This window comes from Cervus canadensis, chromosome 20, assembly GCF_019320065.1.
Source record: "Cervus canadensis isolate Bull #8, Minnesota chromosome 20, ASM1932006v1, whole genome shotgun sequence".
NCBI lineage: Eukaryota > Metazoa > Chordata > Mammalia > Artiodactyla > Cervidae > Cervus > Cervus canadensis.
The window spans coordinates 21,608,455-21,632,381 of NC_057405.1; the positions used below are offsets into that span (position 1 = coordinate 21,608,455).

The window sequence follows — 23,927 nt, forward strand, 5'->3', positions numbered from 1 at the left end:
GAGATTGGATGTATTCTCTCAGGAGACTAACCTTATTTTTGAGGCACATTTGGAATTCCAGTTCTGACATTTACTAGCTGTGTGGCCTGTGGCAAATGATTTAACCTCTCTGGGCCCCTTTACCCATATATGACTGGCCTCCAAGAGCTGCTGGAGGCGGTGCCTCGTGTTTAGCAATCATTAAGGGAAAGGCTGGTCCATTCTTTCTTTTATCTTCCTTTTAAAACTTCCCCTGCAGTTTAGAACAGAACCAAAATAAAATCCCTCCCAAGCAAACAAGACTATTCTGATTAAAAATAAAGTGTTTGATTAAAGTGATTTCCTTAGCTGCAAGATACTGTGAGGTTTGGAAAGCAGTTTCTTTGTAGGATGTCAATATGCTATTGTAAAATAATTCACACCAAGAACACACAACTGTGTATGCTGATCTGGCATCATTTTCATACAATTTGTAGATACCTGTCCATCTCAAAGTATGTCTTGATTTAGCTTTCTTTTCATCCTAATTAATTCATTTTCCTAGTTGTCCACATTTTGGGAGAAAAGGCATGGGAAGGTTGAGGGAAACAAGAAAACAGAGGAAGAGGAGAACTCCAGGGCAATTAGAATCATGTGAGAAGGGGCATCAGTGTGAGGACGTCAAAGCTTCATGTCTTATTTTCACCCCTTTATAAAATGAAAAGCCACCTTTTGTTTAACTTTCCCTTCCTCTGTGGGTAGAAGGGAAGGAGTTCATCTTTCATTCTTTTCAAATTTGATCTTTCATCTAGTAACCTCAACTCTGGATGCTTTTGTAACAATGGAAAAATGCATCTAACAATTCTAGATCTGGTAGATTGAGTCCTTTTGGCAAGAGGGATGGAGGGTAAATCACCACTGGATGAAAAAAAGAGATCACTTTACCTTATATCACTTTACATTTAGATGCATTATGTTTAGCTTTGGGACCTGGTCACTTACTTAGACATCTGCATAATGCCAGGAGAATCAACTGATCAAGAAATACGGATCTGATTGGAAATGCCTGGCGAGGAACTTCCTCAGTGAAGAGGGGTCAGAGTGGTACCTGGTGGCAGGCTTCCTGTGGATACACCAATTTTTTTATACCTTCTCCCTTGAGGCTTTCACATTCAGACCTGGCCCTTCTTCCTTTTTTGTTTCTTTCCTGTCCTTCTTTTCTCTCTCCCTTAGCACCTGCTAAAACATAAGAAGCTGTCAGGACACAACCAGCTTTTAGTTGTCTAGGAATTTTACCTCTCTTCAACCAATGAAAATATAAGTATTATGCAAAGTTCAAGTTTTTTTTATTTTCTTGTTTTTTCCCTGAGTCTTAGATTTCTCTCATTCCTTCCACTTCTAGATCTTATTTCCATTTTAGGTAGAGACACTCAATGGCCAATATCTATCATGTATATTCTCCCAGGGACCAATTTTCCTTTTGCTATTTTATTCCTGGTGCCATCTCTTTGCTGCCTGTTCCTAATCTTTTCCTGAGTGAAATCTTATTGAATATGTCCTCTGTGGCATTCTGTAGGCCTTGGTTCCCATCCAGACTCTGACATTTATTGGCTTGTGCCTAGAACAGTTACCTCTTCTCTCTGAGACTCATTTTAATAGAATCTACCTCTTGAAGGTTGTGGTGGGAACAGAAATAGGAAGTAAATATCCCTGGTGGGTTTCCTGCCTAGGGCTTGGCTGGAGCAATGCAGAGCTAAGTCATCTGTATCCAATGATAGGAGAAACGTGGGAAGGATTTCCAGTCCATTCCCCCTGGAAAAACTGTATTCAAGGAACAAGAGTCCTAGTCCTCTGAGATGAATTGATGACCTGACGCAACAGCTGGACCACATTTACCATCGCATCTCCCTTTTAAATGACCCACTTCTGTTCTCCAAAGAGACCTAACTGACTGGCTGCTGTCTTTCTCCAGTTTGAACTTCAATGGATGCTGATCCACTGTGACCCGCTGCGACCCCGGAGAGAAACTTGTCATGAACTGCCAGCCAGGATCACGGTGAGTCCCTAGACTACCTGCAAAGGCCGCTTGCAGCCAGCTTACCTCACTACACCTCCGCAAACTCGCCCCGTCCTCACTCTTTGTCTAAAAGTCCAGGCTTTTGCTGCACAGGCCAGATATTGAAGAAGCGCGGGTCCCACCCACAGTCTGGCGGGTAGAAACCACTTGCGCGGGGGAGGAGGGGGCGGTGGAAGGGGTATGGATCCAGCTTGGGTGGCTTACGACCCTCCCGAGCCCCCGGATCTCTCAGCCCCCAGCCTGTCTCCAGGAAAATGCCAGTCGACTACTCAAGGCCTCGGTGGCACACAGGCCACCGGAGAAGACTCTGGGGACCGCGAGAGGCTCCCCAGGGGCGTGGGGGCGGAGGCGGGGAAAGGGTTAAGGGGGACTGTTGTCATTCTATCCGTCCTCCTGGCCCGCCAGCTCTCCTCCAATCCCTGGGACCCTCTCGGGGGCCGTTCATAAACAGGAGGAACTCACGCCTCCCCGGCCGGCGCCCCGTCGCATCCCCGGCTCCCGGGGGCGCTCTTGGCGGGGACTAGCGCCCCTGCGCACGCGGCGGGCATGGCCTGGGCGGCGTCGGGCCACAGGGCCCTCGGGCTGCGACTGCTGCTGTCGGGGCTCTGCTTGTGCGCGGCTCAAGTAAGTTGTGCGCGGGTTTGGGGGCCGCCTTCTCATTGTCTCCCCCATCTTCTCTTCTTTTCTCCAGATCATCGACCAGGTAAGCCGGGGGCGAGAAGCGCTGGAGAGTTCCAAGCGCGCGCAGGGCGAGGCGGGGGTGCAGCCCTCGCGGGAAGCGCGGGGAGACGCTGAGCATCCCGCGGGCCGCATCCTCGGGCCGCGCACCTGCGGCGAGCAAAGTGGGAGGCGGGTGTCCGAGGGGACACCCCGAGGGTCCGAGAACGGGCGCCCCCTCACCGACCCGGCCCCACACTGCAGGCTCGGGCCGTGGACGCCCCAGAAGGCTGGAGGCCGGGGCTTTAATTTTCAGCGGTGCTCCCCTCCGGGCGGGCCCGGCCCGGGGGAGGCGCGATCCCAGGCACCTCCGCATCCCGCCTGCGTGGACTTGGCTGCCCGGGCTCACTTCGGAATTTCGGCCGCACCGGGCGGGGGCGCGGGAGGCCCGGCGCCGTTTGAGGTTTCACTTACAAAGACCCCATTGTAACCTGTCTGGTCACCGGGAGCTTAGAAAAACCAAGGTTTCCTTGATGAAAGAAGCCTTTTTTTTTTTTTTCTTCAATTCAGAAGAGAAAAAACCTAAAATTCCCACATTTCCTAAAACGCGTCTAAATTTTCAGAGGCCAGCCTTCCGTCGAGCGCCATCAAAGCGGAGCTATTTGCAACCTATAAAAGGGGTCACACCCCAGGGTCGGCCTGAAATTTGGCGTCTTTCTGAAGCGAGGTGCACAGACCTCCAAGAGGAGGATCTGAAGAGAGGCCGGGCCCTCGCCGGGTCTCTCGGCCTCCCAGTCTCTCCCTAAGAGGGCCCTGCAGTTTTCTTCGGAACCCAGACAGATCTACAAAGCCATCCTGGAGTTGATCCTGGGGTGGCGCGCCTCGATTCTGAGCTGTCTCACTTTATCCAAAAGGCTGACCTGCATTTCCTGATTAAATTCAGGAATTCAGTGACCACCATCTTCATGATCCAACCCCTTGAGTAAGAGGCCCCCTCTTCCCCACAAGCCCCGTTGGGTTGAAAGCTCTGTAGACGGGAGGACCCCACTCTGGGGGCCCAGACTCTGCTCTCACCTCACTGTCGGCCTCGTTCAGAACCTCGAGGAGGGGAAGCAACCTCGTTTCCTTGGAAGTCTGGTCCCCGCGTGTTCCGCTGCGTATGAACCAGGCCTCCACCGGGCACTGTCTTTGCGGGGAGGCGGCGGGCTCGGGCCCACCTTCTTGTGCTTGCTCTCCGTGCTCCCCTAACCCGCGTGTGCTCTTTTGTCAGAGGGGCCCCCCAGGAGAGCAGGGTCCTCCGGGGCCGCCGGGTCCCCCTGGAGTCCCGGGCATTGACGGCATCGACGTAAGTGTCCACCTCCAGCCCCTGCCCCTCTCCCAGCGGCTCGGGTGGATTTTTTGAGGGGGCCCGAAGCCCCCTACCCAGAGGCGGGAAGGGACGTGGGTGAGGGCTGGGAGTGGGGCCCTGGGAGACACCTGGGGACTGCAGAGGGAGGCAGTCCTGCGTCCCGTGGCCCGGGCGGTTGATCACAGCCCTGCACCATCTGTCCTGTCCCTGACCCGGAGGGGCCCCAGCACCCTCCACTCACCCACTGCCCTGCTTTCCCTCCTGCCTTCTAGGGTGATCGCGGTCCGAAGGGTCCCCCAGGCCCCCCGGTGAGTACATCAGCGCCTTGGCGCTCCACTTCCTTCCTTCCAATGTGGTCTGCAGATCACACTGCATCCAATGAGGCTCAACTTTGCTCCTTTTTCTCTTCCTTTTCTCCCCCTCCTGTCACCTCCCTGCCCAGGGTCCCCCTGGAGAGCCGGGGAAACCAGGAGCTCCAGGCAAGCCTGGCACACCGGGCGCCGACGTGAGTAGTGCGTGCTGGGGGCGTGAAGCCAGGCCCAATGTGTGTGTGTGTGCGTGAGAGAGAGAGGAGTGCCGTGTGCAGGCGGCTGCGGTCCGAGCTAAGGCCAGACTGTGGCTCTGAACGTGGCGGCGCCCGCCGGCTGGGCACTGAGACGCGCTTTCTGCGCGAGGGTCTGGGGCGCGTGGGGGGCCCCGAGGGGCGCGGCACTGGTTGTCCTCCTCTCTGCTCCGGGAGCAGCGGCGGGTACCCGTGTCTGCCTCTCAGCGGCCACTCCCCACTCACCCTGTTGCGGGGTGCTGGCGCTTGGCTCTTGTCCTTTCCCTGGCACCCCCTAAGTGAGTTTAGGGGAAGGGCCTGCAGGCAGAGGGAGGGACAGAGCCCCCCAAACCCCAAGGAGGAGACCAGAGAAAGACAGGCTTGGGGAGAGCCTGCCCGCCGGGAGTGTGGGGCGGGCTGGTCCTGCACTGGCCCTGGCGCGCGGACACCTGTGTGCCCACGGCTGATTGCTGTCACTGGATGGCAAAAACCGCTACAGTACTGTAAAGTAATTAGCCTCCAGTTAAAATAAATAAATTAAAAAATTAAAAAAAAATAAAATCTAGAGAAATCCAGCTCAGAAGACTCAGACTTGATTGCTTCATGGTTTCTAGAATGTAAGTAAAAAAAAAACAAAAAAAAAACCTAGCTCTCCGTCTTTGCTCGGTGTTTCCTTGGTTCGCACTCATTGCCAGAAACAAGCTAACTAGGGATGCTTGAAGCCTGGGAACCAGCGGCCTCTCCCCAGCGCGCCCAGTGACACGCCTGCCTACCCCCATGGGAGGCCAGCTCAGATGCTGAGCCGCCTGGTAAGACCGACTCTAGGTAACATTTCTTCAGAGGAAAGGACTTCCGGGCTATCATCTCCTGTCTCCCTACACTGGACTATTGAGACTTTACCGAGGGCCACTCCTTGACTTCCCGGCTAGGATACAGAGTAAAGTGACATCCCGGCCTCCACTCTCAGAAAACAGACAGTGCTGGGCTCCTCGAGTTATCCTTCAAGTTATCACCTTATATGGTTTCCCCAAACTAAAGACTTTTCTAAATCAAAGCCCTTGAAAACCTGTGATTATAGATTCTGAGAACTTTTGGCTAGAGTTTAAGACTGAGTCTTCATTTTGAGAAAAAGAAAAATAGCTGGATGTTAGTGGTTATTAAGATGTGCTTTCTTTGTCAGGATTAGTATAATGGGGATATTTGTCTATGCTAGGGACTAAACAACAACAGCAACAATTCATTGCTTTAGAAGACTAACTTTGTTTTATTCTTTATTCAAAAAGACCCCACTTTGAACTTTCTGTGTAGGCAAAGTGGCAGTGCATGAGGTCACTAGGGACTAATGTTTGGACAACGCAAACTGAATATCCGCCTAATGTTTGTATAATATGAACTGAAATTATGCAACTTGTTTGCTATCAAACATCTCTTTGAAACACAGTGAATTACTTGGAACTGTCTCATCCAAATAAAAAAGTCTGATGAATGCAAATAAATCAGTAGGTTAGATTTATTTCTGCATTCCTTTCAACCTTGGACCTTGTTTTATGTGAAAAGAAAATGGATGATTAAATGACTATATTATTATTATTATTAATTTTTGTCATGGTTGAAACATAAATGAATGACCTAAAGTCTTGTCTTACTATTGAGTTGCATAATTTCAGACAAAGGACTAGACTTGTGTGTGTCTGGGTTTGATGGTGCTTTTGTAGCAGGCTCAACAAATTCTTCTTCCTCTAGTACCATAAAGTCATAAAGACAATGTCTGGTTTTACTTTATAAAGTAATTTCCACACTCAAACAGAAATAGGATAAAAAAGAAAATTCTTCAAAATCTTTAGAAGTACAATGTAACTAATAATTGCAAGTACTTTTTTCTTTGTCTATAATTGCTGTATCATAGCACAGATTTCCATTTCAAAATAAGATTTCCAAAGTTAAAAGGTGTAAAATAGTAAGGCTCCTTACATCATAGAACTTTGACTCTGTAAGATCCTGATGAGGGCATTAAATCAACTTTCTGGGATGGCAGAGAAAAGCAACAGAAAAAGAAAAAGAGAAAGGAAGGAGAGAAAAAAGTAAGAAGTTCATGCATGTGCAAGTATTGTAGACATTTCTTCAGTTCAGTTCAGTTCAGCTGCTCAGTCGTGTCCGACTCTTTGCGACCCCATGAATCGCAGCACGCCAGGCCTCCCTGTCCATCACCAACTCCCGGAGTTTACTCAAACTCATGCTTAGAATTAAGCAAAAAATTAACTATACTGATTTGCATTTGTGTAAAACTTTTTTAAAGTGCAGTCACAAACATGCCGCATTTTTTGATAATGTTAACAAATGGTTAATCAGATGGTGTTTGGAAGAATCTGAAAAGAACACGGCTTAAAGGTTATTATCCTGAATTAGGTGGATTTTTGACAGAAAAGGTAAATGAGTCATGGCAGCTAGTCTTGTAGTATTATGGCTTGGGTCTCCTGAACTGAGTGGTGGAATGCTGGAAGGAAATTACTAGTGAGGGCTGCTTGCTTTGCCAAACAGCAGTGGGAAATTTCAGGATACAGTGGGCTTTAATTTTATCCCATATAGAACCTTATCTTCATAAACATTCATATGAAAGCAGTTCTTTCTGCCATTGGCAATATATTCCTCTGTCATTTCTTTGACAGATAAGAATGATTGCAAATTGGAGTTTTATGCATATGTTTGTAAATGTAAGTTGTAGGAGACTTATATACATATATCAAAAACTCTTCTTTCCCTTAGTTTAAGTTGATTTTTTTCCCTTATAGACACATAACATTAAAGATCCAAGCTTGTTGCAAGCTCTGCACTCAAAGGACAACTGTGCTGTTATCATTAATAACTTATACTCTTATAGGCACTTATGCTGTGGCATACTTAGTGAGCTCTAAGAGCTCTAAAAGAGTATTTTTTTTCATTCTTATAGCATCTGTTTAAGATACAGAAAAGAGGAATTAGAATTAAGTACATGAATTATAGTTAAGTTATGCTATGTTTTATAGGAGAGAGATTAGAACATCCTCTGAATGTATACAACTATTATCTGTGATGTTATATGATTAGGATAGTGAGTAATAAAGAAATTATTCTGAAAGGCAAGGTAAGGGGAAATAGTCAGACATCAGAGAAATGTGAGGGGGCTGTGAAGCACAGTGCCTGTGGTTAATACCCAGATTTTTCGCTTGTTCTTTTTTTTTGCAGAATCTCTTCTGAATGAGATTTAAGCTCCCAGAGAGCAGGAAATGTTACTTCATTAGCTTCTAGATAATCTGACTACATAATAATGATAATAATAAGAAAAGCTCAACATTTACTTAGCATCTACTGTTCCAGGCACCGTTGTAAACACTCTGTGTACAATATCCCAGTGAATCTTCAAAGTTGCCATGTGAGGTAGATATTAACATTATACCTGTTTTACAGATTAGGAAACTGAGGCTCTATACAGTTGAGTAACTTGCCCACAGCGGTCTAGGAATTAAGTGGCAGAGCTGGGATTTGAACCAAAAATGAAGATGATGTGGAGGGACAGGTGTGAAATCCCTCCACCCAGTAGGCTAGCCCAAAGTCTTCAAGTCTTCTGTTCAGTAGCCTTCTGTAATCTTCTGTGCTGCATGTGTTAGATGCTCGGGCAGTGTACTCAGATTGTGATGGACATGGAGTCCTGTCCTCACGGAGCCTATGCTTTAATGCATGGCTGTGTCACGACAGAGTTCACTAGATCGGATGCCAGAATACATTCTCATTAACCCGCAGCCTCCTCGTGATTAGATGTGGTTTACCATGTCTTTCCTTCTCCAGGAGATCTTCCCAACCCAGGGATCTAACCCGGGTCTCCCGCATTGGAGGCAGACACTTTAACCTCTGAACCACCAGGGAAGCCCCACTTTCTTTCTTTCTTTCACCATGTCTTATGGAAGACAGTTGAGACAAGAAATGTCTGGAAGCAGCTTCCAGGTTGTCCAGCCACTCTGCTTCCTTATTATGCAGCTGAAGTTCTACCTTATGTAGTAGCTACTGTCTTCCAACTTTGTCAGTGGTTTTAGTCCCTGATTAAAGGTTGTTAGTTGGCTGTGTGTGTGTGGGGACTGACCAGGACGGGTCTTGGAGGGTATATGTGTGAAGTGGGCATTGGAAGTCCCTTTAGTCAGACCCACCCTGAGGTTTATAAAGCCCTTGCGCCACATGTGTTTACCAAGAGCTCCTGGGAGTGTGGCTTATTTGCTCACAGACAGAAGCCAGTGTCCCATTACCATAGGTGCTCAGCAACTGGGATGTTAAGGCCTGTTCCCAAGTTACAGCATTATAATTACACTAGGGAGACTGAAAATCAAAGTCTGTCAAAAATCCTTCCACGTGTGTTTAATAACTTTCTTCTTTGGTAAATTTCCAATAATTAATATTGTCAGCTCATTTTCTACTTCCTTTGATTCAGTCTTTGGAGTTATGAAGGAAATTGATTGATGCAGAGAAATGTAAAAATGGTGGCTCGTGAAATAGTTTTCTACATAAGTTACATGAATGCATTTTATTGATATTTATGCAGATTGACAAATTAAATATGGATCTTGGTGATTCATTTTTAAGCCAGACTTTCATATATTCAAGGAATTCCTAGATTAACATTTTAATTTTTTTCAAAATCTTGCTAATAGGTTTTATAAGTTATTTATTTATGAATGTATATACATGTATGTGCATATATGTATGTATATATCTACGTATATAGGTACATATATTTATATTTTGTATGGTATAATTTCAATATTATAAATGACAACAGCTAAAAGTAAAGAAAAAACTAAAAGATAAAAATATGTCTTCATCCGATGTGGAAATTTAGATGTATGTGTAGTATTAGCATGGTTTGATATCTATTTTATATTAGGATGATGATAAAATAAATACTGGTAGGGAAAGCAACAATGGTTGGAAGTGATGCTTTAATAACTACTTTAGCATTATATGTGATGTTATAAATGTGCTTTACAGCAATGGACTTAGAGTCCACATAGTGAGTGGCACACATGAAAATGTATATTTAATATAGCTATTTCACTAAAGGAGATAACCTAGAAACCTGCTCTAAAATGATTCTTTAAAAGTTAATGTTTTCCATAAGCAGTTGTCATTGCTAGGAGATAATTGAGGGGCTTTAGGTGGCCAAAAGGCAATAGTGAGATTGATTAGTTTTAATCACTATTGAAGGAACATTTTAACTCTCAAGATGTTATTTGAGAGTACAGAGACATCCATGTATAAAACATTTTGCCTTTATAAATGAAATCAAGAGATACATAACGTGGCTAAGTGGCAAAGCCAAGTCCTATTGGCTCATTCAGTTCAGTTCAGTCGCTCAGTCGTGTCTGACTCTTTGCGACCCCATGGACTGCAGCACGTCAAGGTTCCCTGTCCATCACCAACTCCCGGAGTTTACTCAAACTCATGTCCATCGAGTCGGTGATGCCATCCAACCATCTCATCCTCTGTCGTCCCCTTCTCCTCCTGCCTTCAATCTTTCCCAGCATCAGGGTCTTTTCAAATGAGTCAGCACTTTGAGGTGGCCAAAGTATTGGAGTTGTCCCATTAGACTTTCCTATTAGAACACTGTAATTATTACTTCCCATTTTTTTCAAAGCAGAGACAAGAATACTAAATTATTGAATCCTGTGATAAACAGTGCATTTAGTGGCAAGTTATGAACAGGATACAATTTATTAACAGAAAGTAACTATAACAGTCAGATGTCATGTCAGACATTACCTTTGAGTAGGAATACAGAAAGGTTTTTCTTTATAAAGATTTGCACCATACATAGATAAACCATCCTGCATGTAATTAATAAATAAAATGGAGTTATCCACTTAGTGGCTTGCCTAAGGATGTTGTATTAGTTCTAATATCATCTTGCTTTGTTAGGGATTAACAGGTCCCGATGGATCCCCAGGCTCTGTTGGACCAAGAGGACAAAAAGTAAGTTAGCCACCTAATTGCTGGTATCAATTAAATGCTGAAGCATAATTTTATTATAGTGTTTCAAAATCAGTTAACAGATTAGTTGTGAAGTAGCTGAAATACACTTGTTCAACCAAAATCATGTCTTATAACAGTTGAACTAAATTGCGTTCAAACACTAAGATGGAGTGTTTGAATGATTTTAATATTTATACAGTTTGCATACTTACATACTCATGCTAAAAAAGCTAAGTACAATGGAGCTATTTTTATTTTTAGGGAGAACCTGGTGTGCCAGGACCTCGTGGATTTCCAGTAAGTAAATGTGAAGTGATTTATAATCTGTCTTTAGGTAAAATTCTGCCATTGTGAAATTTTTCAATTTAGTTTTCTACATAATATACATCACAAAGAAATTATGGCTTATCTGCTATGATAAGCACTGTGACTATGAGTAGAAAATTTCAGAGCAATTTGAATGTATGGTGTAAAATGCATACATCTGTTTGCAGGTGGCATTTACCAATGGAAATAACCCCTTCTCTGTTCCCACTGATGGAAACTGTTTCTCATGTAACAGCAGCAAATCTAAGTATTTGGTGTTTAGACCTCGGCATCACACCACTTTCTTCCCAACTGGTTTTATGTCTAATGAAATACCAGCCATGTTATCACCCACCTGCTTCCCTGGCGAGTCTTTTTCCATGTTACACAATCCAGCAGATTTGTGTTATTTCTCTCCAGAGGAGAACTGGATTCTCAGGCTGCTATTTTTTTTTTTTTCTATTTGTTCTTCATTCCTTTTTCACTCTTGCTATTAATCTGTGTTTTTCCTCTTTGTTTCCTATTTGCACTGTTTCTGTTGCCATATTTCATCTTTTCCATTTTAAGTCTCTTTTCAGAGGTGACTAGTTTGCTGGCCTTCCTCACACATTTTTAACTCATAGCTGAACATCTTATAGAGATGCCTTTAAACAAATTCATCAAATCTCTAGGTCTCTTGATAATGAAATAACTTATTGATTACTTTGGTGTCTTCAAGCATGACATTTATTTCCCACTTTGATCCACATATTACAATGTTCAAATAGAAGTAATTTTTCAAAGAAGGCCTTGAAAACTCCCCATTTACCATTGAAACATATTACTCATGTGAAATTCATGCTTGTTGTGGCTGCCTAAATAATTAGAAATAATAACATCATTATCAGAGGATGTGATTCCCCTGGATGCTTCATATATGGATGGATATTTTAGAAAATATGTAAGTCTATCTTAGATATTTCTATCTAGAAAATACGAAGTCTGGAAGTACAGGCTGTCAGGAATAAGGTGTCAGAGACAGCTGTGCATACAAGGGATTCAAGCCCACAGAGGAGAGTGACGCGGAGGCCCAAGGCTGGGAGACTGAGCCCTGAAGGCAGCGGTGCTCAGTTTTATTAGGTTCAGCCAGCGCAGAGTTAGAGCTTGTTGTGTGTTAGGCCCTGTGCTTGGAATTGAGGCTTGGAGGCTGCGTAAGGAGGCATGGTTTCAATCCCTGGTTACACGCAGTTTGATGTTGCTCAAGAAATAGTAAATGTAAGGGAGTGGGAGACAGACTGACTGGTTTTCAAATAAAATTCAGCATAAATGAGGATCCCACTGGAGGTCATTTCAGGAGTGACACTCTTTTGTTTTCCATTTCTGCTGGATTTGGTGTCTGGACACATAGCCTTACCTGTCAAGGGGTGTGTTCCTAAACACTTTGGTCCTCCCCTTCCTCTCTGTGCTAAATATCTGGGCAATTTCCAAATATCACATTATAAATTTTAGAGCAATGTTGTCTTACTTTTAATGTCGGTTTCTTATAAATCACGACAAATGATACCATTTATATGTGGAAGCTAAACTATGCTACAAGTGAACTTCTTTACCAAACAGAAGTAGACTCACAGGCACAGAAAACAAGCTTGTGGTTACCAGTGAGGAAAGGAAGGGAGGGTAATTTAGGAATTTGGGATTAACAAATAGAAACTACTGCATATAAAATAGATAAACAACAAGGGCCTACTATATAGCACAGGTTCACTATTTTGTAAAAAAGTGTAGTCAAAAAGAATGTGAAAATGTCCAGTTGTGATGTGGCTCTTTGTGAGTAAATTCTCCTGACAGCAAGCATGGATGACTTCTTTACTTGCTGTGCCAAGTCGCTCAGTCATGTCCGACTCTCTGCGACCCCATGGACTGTTATAGTCTGCTAGGCTCCTCTGTCCATGGGATTCTTCCGGCAGGAATATTGGAGTGGGTTTTCTTTACTTTGCTTTTCTTTTAAAAAAAAAATTTTGAAAAAAATACTACCAGTTAGCTTAGACGTCGAAAGAACATTTGAGGAGCTGAAGCAAGCTTCTTCATTTAGAAGTGGAGCCGAGTTTGCTTTCTCTACCCAGTCCTTTCTTTTCGAAAGAGCATCTTACGTTTATTTAGTGATAGACTCTGTAGTTCATTTTAGAACTGAGTTAGTTCTGTATACGGAAGTAACTACTGTAGTTACTTCTGTAACTACTGTATTTACATGAAGTATGGGTCCTGTATCATAACAACTTTTATTTTAACCTTTTAGGGCCGTGGTATTCCTGGACCTCCTGTAAGTATCGTCTGTTGGTTTGTTTTACGTAGTCTATAAGAGTGGCCCGTTTCTCAGATCCCAACCTTAGGCTCCAGTTAGCACTCTACCAGTGGTGTTGACAGGGCCCTCCCTTAGGGATCTTTGGTGGTTACTATGACAGCACCCCTATTCTACTAAAAATATTGTATTAATTTAAGAAATTTCTGTTAATGTAAGGAATTTCCATTTTAAGTAGTTACTCTTTGGTCAGATGAGTTGTTGTCTCATTGGAAGCCAAAGCTAGCACAGATACATCATTCTGAGTCAATCGTTTATCGTATTTGGTATCACTTGTCATAAATTGTGAAAGCATCATAAGTCACCATGTCCCTCTAATTTGTTGATTTCAGGGTCCTCCTGGGGGAGCAGGACTCCCTGGAGAGCTTGGCCGTGTTGGACCGATTGTGAGTACCACATACATACACACAGCGCGTTGACAGATGTTTGTTGACTTAATAGAAGATATTACTGGGGATGGCAAATTGCCCTGTGTGTGTTTCCCCCTGCAAATCCAAGAAATGGCAGATAAGTTTAATTCCAGTTTATAATACTGATGAGGACCAGGGTAATAATGCCATCTCATTTCTGTAGAGTGATTTTAATTTTTTTCCCCAAAGTTTTCAGCTGAACTTTCCTTCCCAGCTTCTAGAATTAGTGATTAAGCCAAGAACTGTCACCTTCATTTTACAGACTCAGTTGGGATTGGGGTCCAAACTTTTGTATCAGTTCCTCTGTATGAAATGAGTGAATAGTCTAAAATCATTCCCGTGTACATTTATGTTAGCATTGTAAAATCATAATCAAACCAACAGAACTTTAATCAATAGAGAGCTGAACTTCATGGAAGAAATTGATGTTAATATTCAATAAATATTTCAAAAATCTTGAAGTAGTGATGTTATCTGAAGAATTGATAATAGTAAATCCATTGAAAGCGGGAGCCACATATATTCCTTTTTAGCTTCTCTGTAGGTGTTGCTATTTGACAAATTTATTTACTGAATGCAAGAATGCATATAAAATGATTATAAAGTAGATTGTAAGGTGCTTTTGGTTTATGATAGAATACTAGAAGGAAAAGGTGTGTGGGGAGGAAGCGCTGGTGATTCTAACTGGAATCCACTTTCATCTGAATGGCGTATTTAGCCATCTTTGCTCAAGTGCGTGCAGTGACAGTGAGGGACAGTTTCTGGGTGCAGAGTCCAGGGCTGACTGGCCCTGCAGAGGTTGCCTTCCTGTTCACAGTTTCAGGCAGGCGTGAGCTGCCCTTAGCTGGGCGGCGCTGGCAGTATCAACTATTCTGGTTCCCCTGAAAATCAACTGGAAAAATGCGTAGTGTTTCCAGAGTAAAGTGATCTGTGTATAGAGAAGAATTGGCTCTTTTCCCCCAAGCCTCCCTCCGCCTTATTTATTACTTTGATGAGGTTGGAACTCCTTTATTCTTCTAACTTTGTGGAACTGATTGGACTGCGGGTCACCCATCGATTTTGGTGGCAGGTCTATGCGGGCTGAGCCCTGTAGGGTTTGTAGGAATGTCAGTTTCTCATACCTCACCTTTTTGTGCGGTGTGTTTTGACGTGTGTATAACCACTGTGTCACAATTTTCAAATAACTTAGGGCGATCCTGGGAAAAGAGGACCACCGGGCCCCCCTGGCCCCCCGGGACCCAGTGTAAGTTATTTGCAGTTTGAATTTCTCTGTGTCTGAAAGTTGGGATTGTAGAATCCTAAGAACCAAAAATGAAAGGATTTTTAAATTGAATCATTGTCCTAAAATTTCAAAATGGCTATGATATTTTCACTCATTCAAAGCATGGTCTTTTAAGGCCAGTATAGTTAAGAAATCACAATAATTTGAATGGTGATTTTCAAGGGAATGGTTTACACATTATATTTGAAGTGCTTTGAGGCTTTTGACTTCTCAAATGCTCAAAACTTGGACATATAAAAGGAACATTTTCAAATGAACTAGTTTTTATGAAGGATTTACACAATGAGCAGTTTAAAAAATGAGGTTAATTGGGAGATAATCCATATTTTTAACTTATGATTCAGAATTCTCCATATTTTCTATTCTGCCATTTTACTTTCTCTTCAATCCTGTGAAAGAAATAATGTACTAAAATTTAGATTTCTCCAAACAGAAAAGACCCATGAGTGAAGTTTCTAGAATATTAGCATATCTTAGGCTATTTATTCCTTATAGCTTATTGAAAAAATACTGTATTTGTCAAATGAACATTTTATTATTAGTAGGATAAATTAAATATTTCACTATATTCTTTTTTATTTTTTATTTATTTATTTATTTATTTTTTTATTTCACTATATTCTTAACTTTCACATTTTCTTTACTTTAGGGAACAATTGGCTTTCATGATGGAGATCCGTTGGTAAGACATTTTCCTTTGAATAAAATATAGTTTTAACTCAAAGTCCAGGAATTCTCTTTAGAAGATGAATTCTCTTTAAGATGATCTCGCTAGAATACGTTGTGTTTTCATGTTTTATTTTACTCAGATGGCAGGGCACTTTGTTGGACTGGTGGACTGGTCACTTATACATATTCACACTAACTTTATCATTATGGAATTATCTTTCTTTTTCCCATAATCTCTTTTATTTTATGGAGGAGACCTGCTTTTCACCAGAGCATTCCAATTTTAGAAGATCGAAGTCCAATAATGCTCTCTGAGGCTTGTTTTACTCATAGACTGATATTCAAACAGTGTAGGAAAACTGCAGTAAACGCAGTTTTGGTCCATTTGTTGGGGGCGACGTGACCTTTAGGACTGAGCTGTTGGATTGGAGTGGGGGAGGTTGGTCTGTAAATGTTTTCTTTCTTGAACAAATTAAATCTGAAATAATATGGCAAAATAGTAGTATTAATTAAATCTGGATGGTGGATACATGGGGAAAGGGTTTGTTATGTTCTCTGTGTGTTTCTGTAAGCTAGGAATATTTCTGAGTTTACAAGTAAATAAAAAAAGAAAGAGTAGCCAGAGTTATTTAATGAATAGACTTGCATTGGGATTCTGCAGCTGGAAACCCTAAGGGATGTATCATTTTATCATGAAGCCGAGGCTCTTGGTTACTCTCTTTCTGTCTCTCTGGCAGTGTCCCAATTCCTGCCCACCGGGTCGTTCGGGATACCCAGGTCTGCCAGGCATGAGGGTAAGACAATAATGTCTGTGCTGTATTCTATCTTCATGAGTATTATCTATATGAAAAACAGAGGCTTTCCTTGAAGCACTGACCTTGCTCGTGCACAGACCACACCCTGATGGATTAGGCAAGTCTGTGTTGCCTCTCCAGTGGCTTTGTCTGTGGTCCTTTTTCAGTCCTGGAAGTTCCCGGTGGTACGCTGACAGCTCACAAGACAGAGATACTTGGCTATTCAGTGCTTCTGTTTCTCAGGGAAGAAATATCAATGAAAAGCACTGGATTGAGAGACTCTAGAACACCAGATGAAGGTTCAGAAGTTTACTCCAATAGTGAGAGACAGGGGCCAAGGACCGTACATATGATGTATTTCAAACTGTTTTAGTTAAAAAGAAATTGGAAAAACTGTGCAAAAAAGAGGAAAAAAACACTTTCAAAAGTGTTTTTCTCTCACTCTGCCATCATAATTGCTTCAAAATTGCCCATTGGAAATAAAGAAATAAATACCAAATGCTGGGGTTAATTGACTTTTTCTCTCTACTCTATGAGTCTGAAATGATTTTGAAAAATTCCAGATTGGGGGAGTTGTGCCAAGATCTGAAAGACTCTGAGGCACTGAGTTTCCCATTGCAGTTTTCTCTGAGGCTAGCTTGGGTGTGCGCCCACCATGCAGAAGATGTGGACCTCGAAGGGTGTGTTATTTTTCATGGAAACTTGAACCCTTGGAACAAGAAGGTTTTTTAGGACAAAACTGATAGAAAATTTTTGGAATGTTTATCTCACATTTGTCTGATGTTACTGATCCAAACTGTTAGGACAGGTGTCCTGACAATGAAAGATGGGGATTTCTTCTCGTGCTTTGCAGCCTTCGCTGACTGCTGTTTATAGATGTCTATTTGCACTTAAAAAGCAGATACATTACTTTGTCAACAAAGGTCCATCTAGTCAGTGTGAGAGCTGGACTATAAAGAAAGCTGAGCACTGAAATTACTTTGTCAACAAAGGTCCATCTAGTCAATGTGAGAGTTGGACTATAAAGAAAGCTGAGCACCGAAGAATTGATGCTTTTGAATTGTGGTGTTGGAGAAGACTCTTGAGAGTCCCTTGAACTGCAAGGAGATCCAACCAGTCCATCCTAAAGGGGATCAGTCCTGGGTGTTCATTTGAAGGACTGATGCTGAAGTGGCCACCTGATGAGAAGAACTGACTCATTTGAAAAGACCCTGATGTTGGGAAAGATTGAAGGCAGGAGGAGAAGGGGATGACAGAGGATGAGATGGTTGGATGGCATCACTGACTTGATGGACATGAGTTTGAGTAAACTCTGGGAGTTGGTGATGGACAGGGAGGCCTGGCGTGCTGCAGTCCATGGGGTCACAAAGAGTCGGACACAACTGAGCGACTGAACTGAACTGAATTTGTACTTAAACTGTGCAGAAGCAGGGCCAGAAAGTTCTACATCTGGGGAAGCCCTTCTTCTGCCTTGAGTAAGGCCATGGGTGCAGAGGAGGAAGAGGGTTTTCAGAGGAGGCTCCGGAGAGCCAGGGGCAGCTGGTCTGGTGGGTCAGCGGTCCACGTCTGGAGAGTGAGTTACTGATGTTGGAGGACATATCGTCCCTTTGGCCCAGCTGTGAGAGGAAGTTGGGGAAGAAGGGCTCTAGACACCAGCAGGCAGTATCATTATCTAGTTACTGACCTAGGTACTGGAGGATTTGTTATTCCAGGACAGAGTTTATTAACTGAAACTGATACCTATCATATACAGTCATGCAGTATACATGGCATTCTAAAATTCTTCTAAGGCTGTCATTTCTTTGTGACATAACCTTTCTCTTAGCAGCACGTTGACTTACCTATAGGGGAGCAAAGTCACTTTATGAGCCATCTGACCACTTTCTGTGTCAAATCCAACACATTTATTTACTTCTCTACTTATGCATTTTTGCATTTGTTAGGGTCATAAAGGAGCTAAAGGAGATATTGGTGAACCTGGAAGACAAGGTCACAAGGTAAGGACAAGGAATATTTATTGGGTACATTGTGATTAAGAGGTTGTAATGACTTTCATTGTAAGGGCTTATAAGGAATAACAGAGCATGATTTTTGCCCCTTCCTTTTCCAATGATGATTGAAAAGTTCTCAGCAGATGCATCAATATTCTGACTAAGCATCATACCCTAAGGTTGTTCAGTTACAAGAAAAGAACGAAGGAAGCACCATACACTGTCATTCCTTCCTGTGTTGCTACACCTCGCTTTCCTTTTCTAATCAACCACACTCAGCTCTTTTCCTTGATGCTTTTGATAGTCAAATGTTATTCAAACCGGCTGTTCCACTCCACTAGACAAAATTTTATGACAAGTGTAAAATTTTATGACAAGTGTCGCTGAGACAAGCAAACAGGGAATTGATAATTGGCTTATAGCTTCTCAAGTTCTGAAATAATTTTTCTGTTTGTTTCTGACTTCATTTCAGTATAACTTAGGCTTTGAGTCATCTGGAAGCTAGCAATAGCACTTATATTGTTTTTTGGGTAGAAACTTGGAATCCACAGTACAATTTATAGTGGAGCTAGCGTGTCCTGCAAGGCTGAAATTTAAAGTAAGGTGACCTATTTGTCTTTTTTCATCCACAAGGATGAAATCGCCTGAGAGTAACTAGGAATTTGACTTCTTATATGGTAGAATATTTGTCCCTGTAAATTCCATAGTATTTTTACAAAGTCAAACTGCTCTTATTAATGTGGGTTGTCTAGACTTTGTTGAATAAGTCCATTTACACCTGCACTGGGTGGCAGAAGTCTATCTTTTGAGGTTAAGAGCTTGAGCAGAAATTTATTAATATCTTCAGGCACTCATATTCTTGAATTCCTTAGGAAAAACTATTGAACAGTCTCAGATAATGAAGATAAATAAACCAATTTCCTGTACCTTATTACAGTGTGAACTTACATTTTAAAAGTCTTTTATTACTTAGGCTCTGAATAGTAGAGCCATTTTATTCATCTGGCACATCACAGGTGAGTTCTTGATGACAAATTGGAGAAAATTATAAAAACATCACGTACTTTGGATGTTTTTCTGTGTGCCTGTTCCTCCACTGAATTTTTAAATTTGTAACTAAAAAAACCAACAAATATTTATTAATCTCTGTTATGTGTCAGGGTTTATTCTAAGTGCTAAGGGCACAGAAATGAACACGTATGGCTGATGTGGCTGTTTTAAGTATGACATATCCTTATAATAGAATATCATCTAACCACAGAAACAGAATTTTAAACCACACTGAAAGATACCTCGAGGTAATATGTATAGTAAAGCAGACTTAGTGGACTTCTGCTGTTTTGATGCCCTGGATCCTTTCCTCCTTTTTTGGTGACCCCTTCTCTTTGGGAAACTTCCACTCCCCCATCCCATGGGGTTTGGGAATGAAATAGTCAATCAGAGGTTTCTCATCTCACCCATGAAACTAGTATTTTTGAGACTTCTGCAAGTTAGTTATCTGGACTTTCAAATTTGTTTGGTCTTAAGTGGGGAACCTGTAAAATTCTTGGTGTGTTAGGTAACTGGCCAAAATTTTCATGAAAAAACTTTACATAATTAAAAATTGCTGATCATTCCTTATTTATTTCACATGCATATGTCACTTAAACTTTCAGTGTTTGTCTTTGAAAATTGATCTATGGAGATAATATAACTCCTTAAAAAGGAAACCTGAAAAGGCTAATGGATGCATTTAGTTGTGAGCTGAAAGCAGAAAGATGAAGAATTAAGACTAGGGTCCTGAAGTTTGCTTTCAGATTCACAATTCTGCCTTGAATTTACTCCACAAAATAGTTAATGAATATTTAAATAATTTGGTTATGAATCTAAGAATGAACCATCAAAAAAACTTTCAGTAAAATGATAATAAATTGCTATTCCTAAATTTGTCATTTAGCTTTATGGTTATTGATTAGTTACTGTGCGCTATTTATCTATTGGTGAAATATTTAAATCAACTATGTTACTCTAAGTTTTAACAAGAATCAATGGGAAAATACCCCAAGCTCTACTAATGAAAAATTATAATCACTGTTGTTTTTATACTTAGGTGGGGAAATACAAGTAGTATTTAATTATACATGTTTTGATTATCCACTCCATGAACTAACAAAAATCCACTATATAAGATTCTGAGGGTTTATTCAGAAATCAAGTGTAAATGGTTTAGGTATAGCCTAGTTCTTTGCTTTGTGTGGCCAAATGTTCTATATTAATACTGCTACTAAGTTTTTTTGGTGTTTCTTTGTCTATGTGTGAAAAAAAATCTCCAAATGCAAAGTTGCAGCCTTGGAACAAGAAAATAAGTGAATTGAAGCATGTCATAAACAATAGAATTGGATTTTAATCTACTATTATGTACATATATTAAAAATTAAGTTATTTTTCTAATAACTAACTTCACAATTTATTTGTTACCATAGGAAATGTAGGGTAGTATATCTATTATAAAAAGCAAAATCCTAGTCAGAGAGAAAATGACTTTCTCAGAGTCCATAAAGTAATCTTTCTGTAAGAAATAGTAGTCCTTGGATTTCTGTTTAGAATATCCTAACATTTAAGAATGTATCAGCAGGATTTCCCTGGTGGTCCAGTCCCTAGGACCCAGTACAATTCAGGGAGCCTGAGTTTGATCCCTTGTCAAGGAACTGGACTCACATGCTGCTAAGACCTGGTGCAACCAAATAAATAAATAAAGTAAAAAATACATGCATCAGAGATTATATAATTAATATAAAAAGTCAAAGCAATAATTAGAAAACATGATGAAAGAAGATTCCATTGCTAGTAGCCACCAGCTAGTCAAGATACCTTAGAACACACTTAAGTATTCAATTTGAAGAAAAGAACAAAACTTTATTGATGGAAAGAAAAAGGGAACATTTTGACCAAATCAGAAGATACACTGAGTTCCACAATGGAAAGATTCAGTGTTGTAAAAATTATTTCTCTATATCATCTATTAATTTAATGAAGTTCTAGTTCAAAGCAAGCAGCATTTTTTTTTGTGATGTTCTGCCCAACAGTTCTAAAGTTCATGCCTAAGGCTATACATTTAGGAAAATCTGAAAAATAAGAGTAACTGTAAATGAAAAATAAAAGTAAATGAATTTTCCCAACCAAAGATTAGAATGTATTATGGAATTTTGATAATTAAAATATTGTGGTATTGACAACATCATATAGAAGACTGGTAGAGCTTAATAGGAATTCCACAAGCAAGTTTATTTATCAATTTAATGTATGTTAAAGATGAATTTTCCAATCTGTGTGGGGAGAATCTATTATTCAGTAAATGATATTGAATAGAGTGCCAGTAAGAAGGAAAATAGAAGGGGAGAAAGGGGGAGCAGTGACAGATTTCTCTTCTTGGGCTCTAAAATCACTGCCGATGGTGACTGCAGTCATGAAATTAGAAGATGCCTGCTTCTCGGAAGGAAAGCTATGACAAATCTAGACAATGTATTAAAAAGCAAAGGCATCACTTTGCCCACAAAGGTCTGTCTAGTGAAGGTTATGGTCTCTCCAGTAGTCATGTACAGATGAGAGTGTTGGACCATAAAGAAGACTGAGCGCCAAAGAACTGATGCTTTCAGACTGTGATGCTGGAGAAGATTCTTGAGAGTCTCTTGGACAGCGAGGAGCTCAAACCAGTCATCCTACAGGAAATCAACCCTGAATATTCATTGGAGGGACTGATGCTGAAGCTGAAGCTCCAACACTGTGGCCACTTGATGCGAAGAGCCGACTTATTGGAAAAGACCCTGATGCTGGGAAAGATTGAAGGCAAAAGGAGAAGAGGGCGGCAGAGGATGAGATGATTGGACAGCATCACTGGTTCAAAGGACATGAACTTGAGCAAACTCTGGGAAGCAGTGAGGGACAGGGAAGCCTGGTGTGCTACAGTCCATGGAGTCACAGAGTCAGACACGACTAAGCGACTGAACAACAGTGACAAGAAGGAAAAAGGAGATTTCTACTTTATATTTACATAAAAATAAATGACTGATAATGGAAGATTTCTACATAAGAAATTAAATGATACATATAAAATTACTAGAAGAATAATGTAGATGAATATTTATTTTGGGGAGGCAGATAAGGCTTTTCTAATGGTGACACAAAAGGTAGAAGTCATGGAAGAAAAGACTGATTTAAATACGTTAAAAAATTGTGCACGGTATGAAAACTGTCATAAAAAAGTTAAAATGAAAATCATAATAGAAATATAGTTTATGGAAAAGTTTGTGTAGTGTGGTCACACTTTCCTAATAAAACACCCACAACACACACACACACACACACACACACACACACACACACTTAGTACCTGAATGCATACACACCCTTTCTCTGTCTCTCTGTGTCTCTCTTCCCCCCTCCCTCTCCTCCTCTCTCTCTTTAGAAAAACTTTGGAAAGGATAGCATCTAAAATGTTACTGGTGTTTACAGCTGAAAAGTGGGATTGGGGTGACTTTATTTCTATACTTGTTTGTATTTTCTGAATTCAGCTAATATGGATTGATTGAATTAATATTAATTCAATTAATGTGGATTAATTCAATTCAATTAATATGGACTACTCACATAAAATAATTTAAGAAAGTATAATAGACTAATTCAGGGGGTGCAGACTTAGACGGAGCCCACTTCAGGTCACTTCCTGGAAGAGCATTTGGTGCCCTTCTCTGTGTTCCTTTTCAGGGTGAAGAAGGGGACCAGGGCGGACTGGGAGAAGTTGGAGCTCAAGGACCTCCGGTTAAGTATTTTTCAGTCTTATGCTGCATGATCCCAGTGGTCACTGGAGGATATCATTACTTCTGGAGTTTGGGAGAGGTCATGCAAAAATATTTCTGTAAAATTCACAGTTTTTTCATTTTTTATATAAAATACCGCATCTGTCAAGGAACACACTGATATGTACAAAGTATGCTTTTTGGAATATTTATGCACAAGCTCTCCTTGAGAGTTAACACATGTCATTCCCATGTCTCTGCTATTGACCCTAATATTTCTGGAATTCTTTTTGAATTGTGTTCAGAGTCAGTAAGGGAGCTGCTTTAATCTGATTTGGCCACATCTCATTTTGTGTCCTGAGCTGGATCATCCTGAAATATATATTTCAGGCCATTCCTAACTGCTCTACAGAGAATTGGGACTGACCTGGATGTAAAACAGAGCTGGTGTGGAGCCACTGCGAACCCAGGGAAATGACTGGCCTAGAGCCAGTTTATCTTAAGCAGTGTGGACAGTTAGCAAGTTGTCTGGAAGGGGCCACCCCACTTTCCTGATGGAGTGTCTGCCCCTGTTGTTCCCCAGGCAGCATGTCTACAGCATCTGTTTCTGGATCCCTGCTGCTGTGGGGCCAGAAGTCTAGAATGGTAGCATTCAGGATCGAAGCGGATTCTAGAAATAACACCCTGCATCCTCATTTTGAGGATTACCCGCTGCTGTGCCCGAGAAGGGATAAGATGGGTTCCTACTGCCCCAAACCGAAATTCAGAGTATCTTTTATTGTAGAAA

General features: G+C 41.5%; 1 protein-coding gene across 1 annotated transcript in view; it reads left to right on the plus strand.

The window, feature by feature from the left end:
- COL9A1 (collagen type IX alpha 1 chain) overlaps positions 1 to 23,927 on the plus strand; it is a 90,351-nt gene that overhangs the window by 22,116 nt on the left and 44,308 nt on the right. Inside the window, exons 6-19 of the mRNA XM_043439001.1 lie at positions 1,931 to 2,014; positions 2,727 to 2,738; positions 3,963 to 4,037; positions 4,313 to 4,348; positions 4,483 to 4,545; positions 10,522 to 10,575; positions 10,837 to 10,872; positions 13,157 to 13,180; positions 13,552 to 13,605; positions 14,819 to 14,872; positions 15,561 to 15,593; positions 16,318 to 16,374; positions 18,318 to 18,371; positions 23,109 to 23,162. Coding sequence (XP_043294936.1) covers positions 1,931 to 2,014; positions 2,727 to 2,738; positions 3,963 to 4,037; positions 4,313 to 4,348; positions 4,483 to 4,545; positions 10,522 to 10,575; positions 10,837 to 10,872; positions 13,157 to 13,180; positions 13,552 to 13,605; positions 14,819 to 14,872; positions 15,561 to 15,593; positions 16,318 to 16,374; positions 18,318 to 18,371; positions 23,109 to 23,162 — 690 coding nt within the window. The remainder of the gene's footprint in view (positions 1 to 1,930; positions 2,015 to 2,726; positions 2,739 to 3,962; positions 4,038 to 4,312; positions 4,349 to 4,482; positions 4,546 to 10,521; positions 10,576 to 10,836; positions 10,873 to 13,156; positions 13,181 to 13,551; positions 13,606 to 14,818; positions 14,873 to 15,560; positions 15,594 to 16,317; positions 16,375 to 18,317; positions 18,372 to 23,108; positions 23,163 to 23,927) is intronic.